The sequence below is a fragment of the Drosophila persimilis genome, unplaced genomic scaffold, assembly GCF_003286085.1.
Source record: "Drosophila persimilis strain 14011-0111.01,24,50 unplaced genomic scaffold, DperRS2 tig00000431-arrow-pilon, whole genome shotgun sequence".
In the NCBI taxonomy this organism is placed as follows: Eukaryota; Metazoa; Arthropoda; class Insecta; order Diptera; family Drosophilidae; genus Drosophila; species Drosophila persimilis.
In genome coordinates, this window is record NW_020825312.1 from 2,688,110 (window position 1) to 2,701,614 (window position 13,505).

Here is a 13,505-nt window from a genome sequence, read left to right on the forward strand (position 1 = left end):
TCTTGTCGTCTTTTTGTTGAGCGCCAAAAATAAACACAGCGTAAATCGTCCGAAATTGCTTGGGCCACAGCTCGGACGATTCCAAATCGTTTGGCATATGGTGGGAAATCAGAAAATCAGCCCGATATATGTATGCATCCATCTCCAGCAGCCATCTTCTGCGGTGGCTCATTCTGTTTGTGTGACCCAGAAGATTTCGCCTCATTTCATGTAAATTTCCAAGGTCAAGATTGTGCATGTGTACATCCCCCCGACCCCCCCGCTCCCTGTGTGTTGGTGGTTTTTATACCCAAATGAGTCAGCGATCTATTGGCCAAAACTCTGTTTGATAATAATCATTAATGGATCTTTGTATCTTTGCATTCCACCAAAAGAACCATTCGATCCGTAATGTCTAGCAATTAAATTGCGAGCACCTCTGGCATTTAGAGCAAAGCAACAGAGTCCCGAGATGCGGCAGCCGCAGATGCCAAAGTCAAATTTGTTGAAGCAGCTGAAAGCCGCTGAAAAGTCTCCAAGAGATGGCTAACATGTGGCCGACGGTATCGCAGTTGGCCTGGCCCAAAACACTTGACCGACCCGCTACCAGCTGTGGAAAGGAAACGACGACGACGCCAGCTTCAGCTTCAGCGCCGACGACTACGACAGCGTCAACGTTTCGCGCGGGAGCCACTTTAGGGGTTGGTTGTTCTCTCCGCTTCGCGTAGCAGTGTTGTCTCTGCCACTTGCCACATGCCACTGCCACTGCCGCCAAGGCAGAGGCAGTGGCAGCTCTGCTGGCGTAGCAGCTGACGCTGACGCTGCCGTTGGCGTTGCTGCTGCTACCGTTTTGGCTCTTTGGCTTCTGGCCACCTTCGAGTGTATTTCAGTTTCATTTTGAACGCCGTGCGCTGAGAACGTGGACGTACTGCCGGTCTCGCTCTGTGTCTCTCGGTCTCTTGCCCCTCGGCTCGCCTCGAGTCGTAGCGTAGAACGCGTGTGAACCAAAAGAAATAATAATACTTTTTTTTTTGTTGAATGGTGGCATTAAACGGAACCCAACCAAAGAGCAACGTGAAAGTAAGGAATACGAAACAAAAGGCGATTAAAAAATATAATTTAAATTAGGAACAAAAAAATATACAAAATAGAGAGTGACAAAATAAATGCAGAAAATATAGAAAACAAAAGGTTCAGACTATATATTTAGATATATGTATTTCTGAATAAAAATATAATTTCCAAGGGAAGAAACTATAGTTCTCCACCAAAGACTTTCTCTGACGACAGATGTGCACGAAATTAGCACCAGAATTTGGCCTTGAAAACTGTTTTGGCTTCCGGTCAAGAATAAAAAACGGCGATCCCTCGAATAAGCTCGTAACTTTTACAAGAAAATAATTTTTTCGTTCTTGATTTATAATCATAATTCCTTGTATGTGGTGGCATGCGGCAGCAACAAGTAAATCATCGATGAAAATACACCTATATTTAAATCTGAAAATGTTGTCATAGGAATAACATTGAGAAATACTCGTATATGAATATTCTTTTATTTTTTTGTTGTTCGAAAATGAGCGAATGTTTGAAATATGTGTGCTAAAAGCGAAACCGAAAATCTCTCTATACATCCTCTGCGAGTATACGATGTATATATGGATACGGATTCGTGGCGTATGCGACGATCTCTGCGATGTGCCGGCTAAACAGAAGTCGCGGGTCTGGTCAGAAATTATATCATAGCCGAATCCACTTTTAAAAATAGCGCGCAATGATTTTTTCTTATTTTTCGTATAATTCAAGAAAAAATATGTGTCATGCCTGGTAAAAAAAAACATACAAACATATGCACTATATACATACATATATATGTATATTCAAACGCAAATCGGGGTTACATGTGTGTATGGCCGCAGATAGAGATAATCCCGAGCCGAAAAGATCTGTAAGGGAAGGCATATCATGCACCGACTTTTGCTTTCCAGATAGATTTCCTTTAATCAAAAATAAATTACATAAATAAATTGTGTAAAACATTGGTCAATATGGATATTATGGTTCCGAAATGCCACACTACCAGCGACCAGCCACCAGCCACCTGCCACCTGCCACCACCTCGCTGCGGTAGAAAAGCGAAAAAAAAAACAGAGGCCGGAATCAAACGGAATAACTTTTTCGTTATTGTTCCATCCAAAAACGCCATCCCTGGAGGCCTGTCTGCCTTCCTGCTGTTCCTCCCTTCTTTCGGCCAGGAAAGACAACGAAAAAACAATTTGAGGGACGGGAACAGGTTGTGCACATTTTAATTCACGGTTCGATGACCACAACGGAAATTTCTTTAATGACCACATGCGACGACGCGGACAATGACGGTCTCGAATGCTCCCAGTGCTCCCAATGGAGGCCGGAGACAACTGCACGTGGGTGCAGATTTTGGTGGCAGGGGGGGGGTAACCCGATGCGTTGCACCACCACCGGCCTAAATGAATTGAACCGGAGGTCCGTGCGGACTGTCTGCATCTTCCTCTCACCACCACAGTGTTGCAGGTGTTCCATGGAGAGCATTCTGCGTTTGGAGCTTATTCCAATTACACGCAATGTTATACAGAAAGTAAACACTTTTCATGGCATATTATGCGAGAATTGTTGTATCTAATTATATCGAAATTCAATTCACATCATGATTAGGAATATCGCAATATTTAACAAAGAACAACAGGCTCCTCGTGTATGGAAACCCAATTTGCCAATTACCATTCGAAAACATTAACACAAATAATCGCTGGCCGATCGACGTAGATTCAATTAACGGCGAGGTCCGTTAAAAATGAATTGTTGAATCTGTATTTTTGTATTTTTGTATTTTTGTAGTTTTGTGACATTTTAAGCCTTTGGCAGTCAAACAGAAAGAGCAAAAACAAAAACGGGGAAAAAAAGAACCCAATAAATAGAAAATGGAATAATAAATAATGTAATTTATGCAGCATAAAATATTATAAATCCCAAATTATAAATCATACGCAATATATGCAATTGGAACTGCAATCAGAATCAGCGATTCCAGTTTTATTTATTTATGCAAATGAGAATTGTTCCATGTCTCATTGTGTAAGTAAATTAAATTGGAATTGGAAGCCCCAAGCCCCCATATAGTGCTAGTATTCACCGAATAACGCCTAGGAATACTTAAAAGCACGAACCTCTGTATTATCAACAGACTAGAGAAAGTATCATGGGAAAGACGCTTCATTTGTTACAATTACAGGGGGGTGGGATACGGGGGATACGGGGGATTCGGGGGATTCCGAGCTACTCGAAAACTCAACTCGACTCCCGCTTCCTGCTGCCTGGAGTTTACTTTCGATCGAAGGTGGAGATGGAGAAGGAATTTCTGCCAGTCAGAGACTCTGAGTAAATTGTAGCATACTTTCAGGTGTGCCAGCCACGTCGTTTAGTTTATTTCATTTGTGCAATCAATCAAGCGGATGAGAAGGCCAAAGAGCAAGTCCTGCTCCCTCCCCACCTACGGCCGTGATGTTTAAAGTGAAAGGATGACTGGATGGCTCCATCGCCCATCGCCCATGTCCATCCCCCCCCCCCCCGGCGTCAAAATGAAAATGTCTGCAAAGAGAATATCTGTATGTTTTCCCATTTGATCTCTCTCTTTCTCGTTTTGGGCGGGGGCTCAGGCTCCCACGCGTTCAGCATAGTTTCGTTCTAATTTTCTACGCAACCCAAAGTTGTTTTTTCTTCTCCTCTGCTGGAATCACAAATCAACAGCAAAGAACAACAAAAGCTCAAAGGTTTTTTGCCTCGAACCCATACCACCTCCATACCACCTCCTCCGCCTCGCCACCTGTCGTGACCAAGCCAAAACAGAATACAATTGCCACAACGAAAACGAAAGAGTCGCAAGTGCTACGCTACGCCTTTCGGCGCAAATTTCCCAAGGTCTGGCCGAGAGACAGCGAGAGAGAGAGGGAGAGGGAGAGTTACCATTAAAAGCGCGCAACTCAATTTTTCGGATCTTCCGCCCAGATCTTCCCCCCACACTCGATTTTGACCTCTGTTTCCCCTTTGATTCTTGGGAATCTTCTTCTGGTTCCCAAAGTTGTAATTGAGTTTCTCGTTTCTCCCCCTTTGATTTCTTTTCGAGCTGTGTAAATGGAAAATGAAATATTTTCACTACCGAATTGCATCGTTTCAGTCGTTTCAATCGTTTCAATCGTTTCAATCGTTTCAATCGTTTCAATTCGCAGAGGATTCTGCTGTAACCTTTGGTAATTCCAATTGGAGTATTTATGTGCCCGCACCAGTAACGAGGACATAACATGTCCATATGTACATACACATGTCTGTAGGTACGTGAATGTGATGGCGATAAACAAGCAAATAAAAAAGCAATTAATGCGCTTGTCGCAATCAAAGTGTAGCCGTTTGTAGCCGGCCACAAGTGTATATCTGAATCCCATAGATGAATCCCATAGATGCGACCGGCAGTAGGCAGCGGACAGTCCGCAGTCGGCAGTCGGCAGTCGGCAGTGGGCTAAACAAAAACAAAATAATATATCAAGCGAACATCAAACATTTACCCAGCGGACAAAATCGTAATAACATTGGAGTAAACCGAATAAAAATATTAATGGGATCTCCATCCGTATCCGCATTCCCATTCGCGACCCCCAATGGGTGACACAACCACACACCCACACACCCGCACACCCGCACACCCGCACACCCGTGGATACATTCGTAGGCCTTCCGACCACATAAATATTTGCGGGACGCATTACGGTTAAAGCCATGGACATGTTTACCCGCTGTCCGGTGTCGTCTGTCCCCTGTCCCCTGTCCGTTGTCCGTTGTCCGTTGACCGTCGTCCCCACGGTCCTTTCGATATGTTTGTTTCGGTTTCTATTTTGCATGTCATAAATTGCTGCACAAACAAAGGCAACGGAGAAGGCCACCGAAAGGCCACCACCAAGCACCACCGCAACAGCAACAGAAACAGCAACAGCAACAAAGAAAACCGCATTAAACGATATTTTTCATTTGGGGTTTTCCCCAAGATAAGGGGGCGCTGTCTCCGTGCCCGATTCCATCCATCTCCGGGACCCATATGAGCCATGTGTCATAGACTTCATAATGATGATGTTGACGGAGGGGGAAATAGTTTTTCCTTTAGCTGCTTTTCTTTTCCTTTCCCGCTGCACATCCCACATGGCCACATCCCCACTTCCCCGCCTCTCCACTTCCCCGCTTCTCCACTTCCCACATACATTCTACATCCTACTCTCTGGCTATTTATTATTTGCCCAATGTCTGGTCTGGAAATTTGTAGTCTGCATCTAGGCGTTGTGCAGCTTGTTTGCCAACTAAACAGTCAGTAGCGGGAGATCGAGGACTGCGAACGGGGGGGTGGGGCGGTGGGGAGGGTACAAGGAGGACGGACTGTGACTGGGACTGGGACTGGGTCTCGCTAACCGCCTAGCCATGCATCATATTTTCGTTTTGGCATTGTCTGCAGTCTCTTTTCTGGTTGCATATCATTTTGCAAGTGCATTGTTTTCCGAGGGTTTTTTTCCGAGGACAATGAGTGGCGTTGCCCTTGTTTTCGAAACATGGTTTATTATGGCCACATGGCAGATGGTAAATCAAGTTAGACCCGGAAATTGCAATGAGCAGGCGAACCTATACACTTAATCATCATCATCATCGTCAGACGATATGCCACTATCAGTGTCTTTTCCAATGGCATCAAATACTATATATTCTCAGAGATTCTATTTGCAACAGTCGTGCTGTGAGGAAAGGATAAGTCTTGACTCCGAAAACCCTTTGCTGAACGAAACTCGATCGAAATCTGAGTTCTATATATCATATGGGAGGGTCCTTTGGCCGTCTCTCTCGGTGTGTGTGTTGCCGCTCAAAAGTTGTGATGAATTAGCCAAAAACATGCATTCCGCTGGGGTACCGTTTCGCGTCAGACGACGGGTACACGTTTAATTTATTATTCTACTTTCTAATCAACCTTTATGTGTGTGTGTGTGAGCCCAGAGAAGGTCGAGCACACACACACACGAACACATAAGTGTAAGTGTAAGCGTAAGTGTTACCCTGTGTGTCCTTATCTGGTGTTACCTTTTTTTCGCTGTTTTTTTCGCCTCTAGCCGCACGCAAGAGTTGGGTTAAGCACACATTCGAGAATTGCGGCACAATAAAAATACTTTGCAAATTAATTAGTGAAATTGTTTTGGGGCCACGTCGAACTTTGTTCGCTGCAACTTTTGTCGACCGCGCTGCTAATTATCAAGAACTCCCTACGCCCTACTCCGGCACGCCCCTTCAATTGCCTATCCACCGAACAAACGAACACACACCGAAGTCGAAAAGAAGCGGAGCGACTCCCGTGCCCCAATGGGGGGAAATTACATTAAAATCCTAAATAATGAAATTGCCAACGCAATAAAATGATTTTATGATTATGGCCCCAGAGTGTGTGACTTACTCCGGCTCCTGGCACCCGGCACCCGTCACCCGTCCCCGTGACATGACTCCGTCCGTCGGCAAACTCGTCGATAAAATTCGAAAGCCAAGAAAATGCGTGCGGCATATTTTAGGGCGGCACTTGCCCCCGTTGCCCCCGCAACCCCCCCAAACCCACGCAGCCCACGCAGGCCTTTGCATGCGTCTGTCTCCATGTCTGTGTACGCGAGCTGTAAATTAATAATATCAACTTTGGCAGCAAATGTCAAAAGGAGCAGGAAAATGCCTCCTTCCCGCAGCACTGTGACATGTGTGGCACTTTCCATACGGCCTGCCGAATCAAACTTCAATGAATGACATTTGTGTACATGGAGAAGCTTTCTCAGACATGTTCGAGTCCTTGCGAGGGGCGGGGAGGAGGGTCCAGCAGTGTAATGCATAAAACATCTCCAAGTCTAAGGCGAAATCAATTCACACACAGAACGCTTTTCATGGATCCCGTATTCAGAAGTCATAATTTCATATATGTATATTTTGAGCCCAATTGTTAGCCAGTCTGTGGCGATTTCCTCCCCCAAAAAGAGTGCGCCACAAAGCCATGTTTTCGTTTTCAAATGTTCTACAAAGGGTCGCGAAACAGGGCTCAAAACCCTTGTCAAGAGCGCTTTCCGAGGATTGTTTTATGGGGACAAATTGGAAATTAACCACCACCCATCAGCTACCACCCACCACCCACTACCCACCACCGACCACCGACCACCACAGATGCCGTGCGGAAACGGGAAATGTCGTACATTTATTACTTTTTAAAATTCTTATTAGCAGATTTTTCTGTGGAATGGGCCCTGGGCCTGGGCCTGGGCCTGACAATCAGCATACAATATTTGAATAAATTGAGTTCTGTCATCAATGTCCAGCCAAAACCACAACCACAACACATTTTCCCGCATCTCACACACACACACACGGACACTGAAGAGCTTCCTTCCCGCAAGACAAGCCAGCAATCAGCAGCTCTTATCAGAGAAGAAAACACACAAAAAATATAGCGGGGTGGGGTGGGGTGGCGTGGTGCGGGTTGGGTTGGGGGATGCAAAATGAAAAGAATAATCATATAAAAACTCAACAACATGCAACCACTATGGGTATAAAGTCGGCAGACCGAGTAGATTGACTGGAAGCGAGCGCTTGCCTGCCGGGCAGAGGCCCCCAATCCCCAAAAAGCCACTCCAGGGATCGTCCTTGCCCCTTTGGCCGACAGCCACTAGCCAACAGCCACCAGCCAGTAGCAGTGGCACCAACAGTAGCCGTGGCAGCGGCAGCACCTCGGGTCGGGGGGGTTGCGGAGGTAAAAAAAAAGTGTTGTGTAAAGTGTTGCACATCAGGCCACAATGGCGCTAAGCCAATAAATTAAATCAAACAAGCGCGATAACCATTTCACTTTTGCCATGTCTGTCCTCTCTCTCTCCCTCTCCCCCTCTCTCTCTCTCTCTCTCTGTGGCTCTGGTCTCTGGCCTGGTCTCTCGTCTCTCGTTGAGACCACTAGACACTCACTCCACCAGACCCAACTTTGTTGTGGGATTCGCATACGCAGTTCAGTTCAGTTCCAAAAACGAGCGAAAAATAACTGAAAAACCGACAAGAACTGAAAAGTTCCAATAGCGTAAACAATATAAAAACTGAAATGCATGAGCTTCTCGGTGAAAAATAAAACAAAAATAGCCATAAATGCATTTAAATAAAAGAGAAAATAAAATACGAACTGAATGGAAGAAAATAAGACAAGATACTCGTGCAGCGAGTAAAAACCAAAAAAAAAAGCTGGGTGAAAATTGTTTAAAAGCTTCTGTGACATATTCAGCGAATACATTTTTCCGCATATTCCATTTCCCATTTGCTTCCTGGTTTATTTTTTTTTTTTGTTTTACTATTATTTTTATTTTTATTCTTTCAGTTAGTCGGTGGGGGGCGGGGGGGGTTCCACGCACCGATAAAAAAAGATGATTATTTATTTTTTCCATCACGAGTGTGGAGCGTAACGACGCGTCGCCATTCTGCTGTGGCATCTATGGAAAATTATTAAAAGTTGTTGATTGCTGTTTTGATAATAAGTTTCTGGGGTTTGGGCTGGGGCAGGGGCAGGGGCTGGGGCTCTTGCGGCTCCTGCTGCTCCAAGGATGATGCTGATGATGTTGTCAGGACATTGCTCCATTAAAGTTCAAACGATTATATCTATGTATATGTTGTTGGCATATATCACAGACACTCGTACTCGTACTCGTACCCGTACTGGTACTCGTATGCTGCATGCTTCAGGGAAAAGTTTTTGGCAGGAGGAGTCTTTGAACAAAAAGGAAACAAAAGCTCACTGAGGTCACGCTAAAAGCTCAACAAATTTGTAGCCACTCTTCTCGTGACGTTAGAACAAAAAAAAAAGAGCAAAAAAAAAAAAAGAAAAACATGAAACTACTTAGCGTCGTTGATGAATTGTGACATTTTTATGGGTTTGTCTTTGCACGGCAGCACAGAGAAGAGAAGTGGAAGCGTCCACTCTTGGCTTAGCCTTAACCAACCGCCACCCACCACCCGCCACCCACCACCCGCCACCCACCACACCACCGCACTTCAGTGAAAAGTGTGGCCAGTCATGATATATACTTTTCACTCGTCTCTCACTCCGCCCCCCCCAGCCGTTTCTCCTCCCCCTCTTTAATTGTGAAAGGTCCAACCGCTTTCGACCCTTGAACGCTGAAAGCGACCCGCATATGATGCCACCTGGAAATTATTTAATGCGCCTCTCACGTGTCGACAAGTCGTTGAGAGCCTCCTCCGTACGCATAACCCGGTGAATATTTATCGTTGCAGGTTCAAGTTGTGTATTCGCGATTCATTAACTAAAAGCTGAAAGCTGGCAAAAATTGCTAAACACTGCCCGGGAAGGCCCGGGAAGAGGATTTCCTTTTTCTTCTCGTTTGATTTCCCAAGCCATTGGATTCCACTTTAATGAGTCGTTTACGGGAGAAAGCTGTCGGGGAGAAAGACTTCCCACACAAATATCTCAACTGCCTTTAATTGGCTCTATGAACCGACGAGATTCCCTTTGAAGTAATAACCCGGAATCGCATTCAAGTGCTGGGAATACCGTGGAGAAACGTACCTACTAGTGCATTAGTCAAATGCGAACTTAATCTTTTACAACATTCGAATCGATGGGGAGAGGATTTCTTTCGATTCGACTTTCTGGCCAAAGGAAAAACTCGGCAAAAATAAACAGAAAAGCCCATTAAACGATATCTCATCAAGAAAATCGCATTAAATATGTTTCTGCCTAATTTCCCACGATTGTCGGTGCCCGAGGGGGAGGTGTAGGTGGAAGTGGAACCGTTTGCTCCTTCCATCATTTCGCTATATGCATACAAAGGCGATAGCCCCCACAATAGTCGTATATCTCGTGTACATATGAGCGGAAAAAAAACGCATTGGCAGAGCCAAGAAACGAAAAGAAACAGGGATAATTTTTTATGTTGTTTCCGTCGTCGTTTTTTGTCTCTCTCACAGTTGAATGGCCACAAGGCCCATACGAATCGGCCAAAAGACACAGAGATCCCAAAGAACGGCAGAGAAAGGTAGCAAAAACGAGAAATGTCGTAGATGAGATGAGAGATGAGAATAAATGAAGCAACAAACATGTGTGTATGTGTGTGTGCGAGAACAGAGAGAGATAAATTACGTGGCAAAAATTAGACACTCGGAAAAGCGGAAGAGCGGAAAAGAAGCTACGAAATATACTCAAAGAATGGGAATCCAAACTTTATTTTCCCCATAAAAAGCAAAGTCCTCTGTGCCTCAGGCATTTGCTAATATATATATATATGTATGTGTATGTGTGTATATATTGTGCTACCTGATGGCACTTGATTTGGCCATCATTTGGGCCGATTCCGGAGCCGAGTCTCACTTTGGCCATATTTTAATTTCGCACGCGCCGGCTGCTTAAGCTGATTAATGGCCTCCGAGCAGAAAAAGCTGCTGTCAATCAAGAATGTCCGCACGGAAACAGATCCTTGAGGTGGCCCCCGAAGGAGCTGCTTATGGCGTGGCAGGGCCATGGACAGATAGTTAGTAAGCTAGACATCGGGGCTGATGCCCCCTCCGCGCAGCCCGCTCTGACAGCCATTTAAACTGAATGGCTTTAAGATGATTATTGAGTTGATTTTCAATAAGAAGGCGGCTCCCTCTTCCTGTCATTTCTGTCAGGCTTGTAGCGAGACCCGGTGAGCAGCTCTCAGTGGGGGTCCATCTTTCACATTCCCGATCCGATACACTTCGATATACAGGTGTTCATATCTACATATATTTTTATTCTGGTGCTATACTTTATGGGCTTGGAGATTGATCCATAAAGTATCGTGCATGATGTAGAAAACAAGATCTCATAAGAGCACACACACTCGTACGTTTTATCAAAGAGCAGACGGTGTGGGCGGGTAGACAGAGTGTGTGGAGAGTGCGGCATGCGGCATGCGGCATAGAGGGTGGCTGGGTGTGTGGCGTTGCGCTGCTTTTGACGTTGACGTTGATGTTGGCTCGCCAGATATTGGTCAAGTATTATAGACATACATACATACGTACATATGCCAATATCTAGTATGGTATATGGGGAAATATAAATTTGTCTATGCGATGGCATACATAAATATTTTCATGCGGTTTTCAGTGGGGCCCCCCAGTCACGTTTTCATTGGAAAACAGTATTTTGGCTCAGTATTTGTTAATACTATTCGATGTTTGTTGGTCCCGCCAGCCGCTGCCGCCGCCGCACCCGCCGCCTCTTCATATACTATACATATACTTGGGGATTTATTTATTTTTCCCGCTTCGTTCGCTTTGGCAGAGAGCAAAAGGCAAGCAAACAGTGGGCATATGGCGGCGGGATGGCCTTCGGGGCTGCCTCAACGCCGTGCCTCATGCACCCACAAATTGGAATCAATATCGGAGCGGCCTCGAAAATACACAAATCGTCGTCGCCATCGCCATTGCCGTTGCCGCTGCCGCTGCCGTTTCCCTCCAATCTGCCCAACATCTTCGGCAATAGTCAAGAGTCGGGAGTTTGCTGGACAAACACAAACACAAACACAAACACCAACGCAAACACGAGAAGCGAAAGAAATTACAAAATATTGTGGAGCATACTTTTAGGAAATTGCGCCGGAAAGAACTAATACAATGTTTGGCCTGATTTTGACCAGTTTTCTCCCTCGCATCGCATCACATCGCATCGCATCAATATTGTTGTTATTTGTGTCCGAGCCAAAATCAAATAAACCAAATTGATTGAAAATCTTTGAAAGTTGTTGGCGTCTAACTTTTCAATACCCAAGAGGAACATTAATTGGCTTTTGCATTGGCTTTTTATTCTCAAAAATTGATATTCAATCATCCGACAGAATAACCAAATATACATATCAGCCCTTGTCCTTGTCCTTGTCCTGGTTCTGGTTCTGGTTCTCGTTCCGCGAAACTGACAAATTTAATCAGTAATGGAGACATGAGCTGGCTTCAAAAGCGAATTGGTTTCAATTACAATACAAGTCCTTAAGGATGTGTGTCTCCAATGCGATGCGATGAGATGTTAAGTGACTTGAACATCAAATAAGTAGATATTTTTAATGAAAACTCGAAATATTCGTGCATTTAAGACAGATTTAAGCTAAGTTTAAAACGCAACAAAAGGTAGATTCCACAAATACCATACCACAAGTCACATTTATTTCCAATTCCATTTCAATTTCCATAGAAACCTTAGATGATTTTGCTCTTGTTTTATATTAATCTGAAATATTATTCTTCCTCTGGTTTCTTTGCAGACCCAAGTGCTAAATGTTCAATGATTGAAATACGACACCTACAAAATAATAAATCAGAAGGAAAAAAAAGATAGAATACAAGTGAAAAATCAATGTGAAACAAAGGAAATGATATTGTAAAGGCAAACGCAGAGAGAAATCAACTAAATGCCAAAGCGAGGCGAGGCAGCGGCTGAAAATTGAAATACAAAACTGACATCGAAACAAAACAAAAACAAAGCAAAAACCAAAAAAAAAAAAAAACAGAAATCGTGAAACGAAAGAAGCGACTCGACCGACACCCACACCACACCACTCCCCACCCATCCACCACCGGCACCACCACCACCACCACCACCCAAACAAATATTGAATGCGCGTGAGTGAGGACAAATCCGAAAGCAGGTGTTTAATACTCTCGGCTAACAACACAACACAACACTGGCGGCACTGTCTGTAACACTGGAAACATGTTGCTGAGACGCTCGCCACACAGCGGCATCCCCAAGAAGTCGCCGGGGCGTCGGACGCCATCGCCATCGTCATCGCCATCGCCATCGCCCTCGCGGCCATCTTCACACCCAACGATGCCACTGCAACTGCAACTGCTGCTGCTACTATGCCTGGCATTTGTGGGCCATGTCAGTGCACAATTTGGTAAGATCTGATACTGAAGCGGCGGCACAATCCGCACAATAAATATAAATCAAGCGGGGAGTACACATGTCCCCCCGCCATTCGGGGCCCAGCTTCTTCCTAATGCATTAATTATGCGTTTTCCACAGTTTGCTTTCCAATAGAATTTTACATGATTATGGAGAGTTTTGTGCAGAGTTTCGGCATTCGGCAATATGCGACACACGGAGTTTTAATTATGCTGCCACATGCAGCAGCAACAGCAGCCGCTCTTCCACGCGGGTGTGGCAAATATTACAAATGTTTTTGGCTGCCTTCTGTGCAGTCCATGAAATCGTAACGAGCTGCATTGTAACATTTGGCCAACAACAAGATCATGCATATTAAACGAGCAGCAAACTTAAAGAGTAAAAAGTCGATTCACGTTGGCGGGGGGGCTGTGGGGGGGGCGCTGGCTTATTATTTAATTAATTATACACTCGTCGCGCCTTTCCTTCGTTACTTTCTATTATTAATTTAGCAGACTAGTGGAAAACGGAAAATGGTAAATGGAAAATG

The 13,505-nt window shown here is 44.8% G+C and overlaps 1 protein-coding gene across 1 annotated transcript in view; it reads left to right on the top strand.

The window, feature by feature from the left end:
• The first annotated feature begins 907 nt into the window (after positions 1–907).
• LOC6596201 overlaps positions 908–13,505 on the top strand; it is a 54,494-nt gene continuing 41,896 nt past the window's right edge. Inside the window, exons 1-2 of the mRNA XM_026989429.1 lie at positions 908–1,059; positions 12,333–12,968. Coding sequence (XP_026845230.1) covers positions 12,782–12,968 — 187 coding nt within the window. The 5' untranslated portion in view covers positions 908–1,059; positions 12,333–12,781. The remainder of the gene's footprint in view (positions 1,060–12,332; positions 12,969–13,505) is intronic.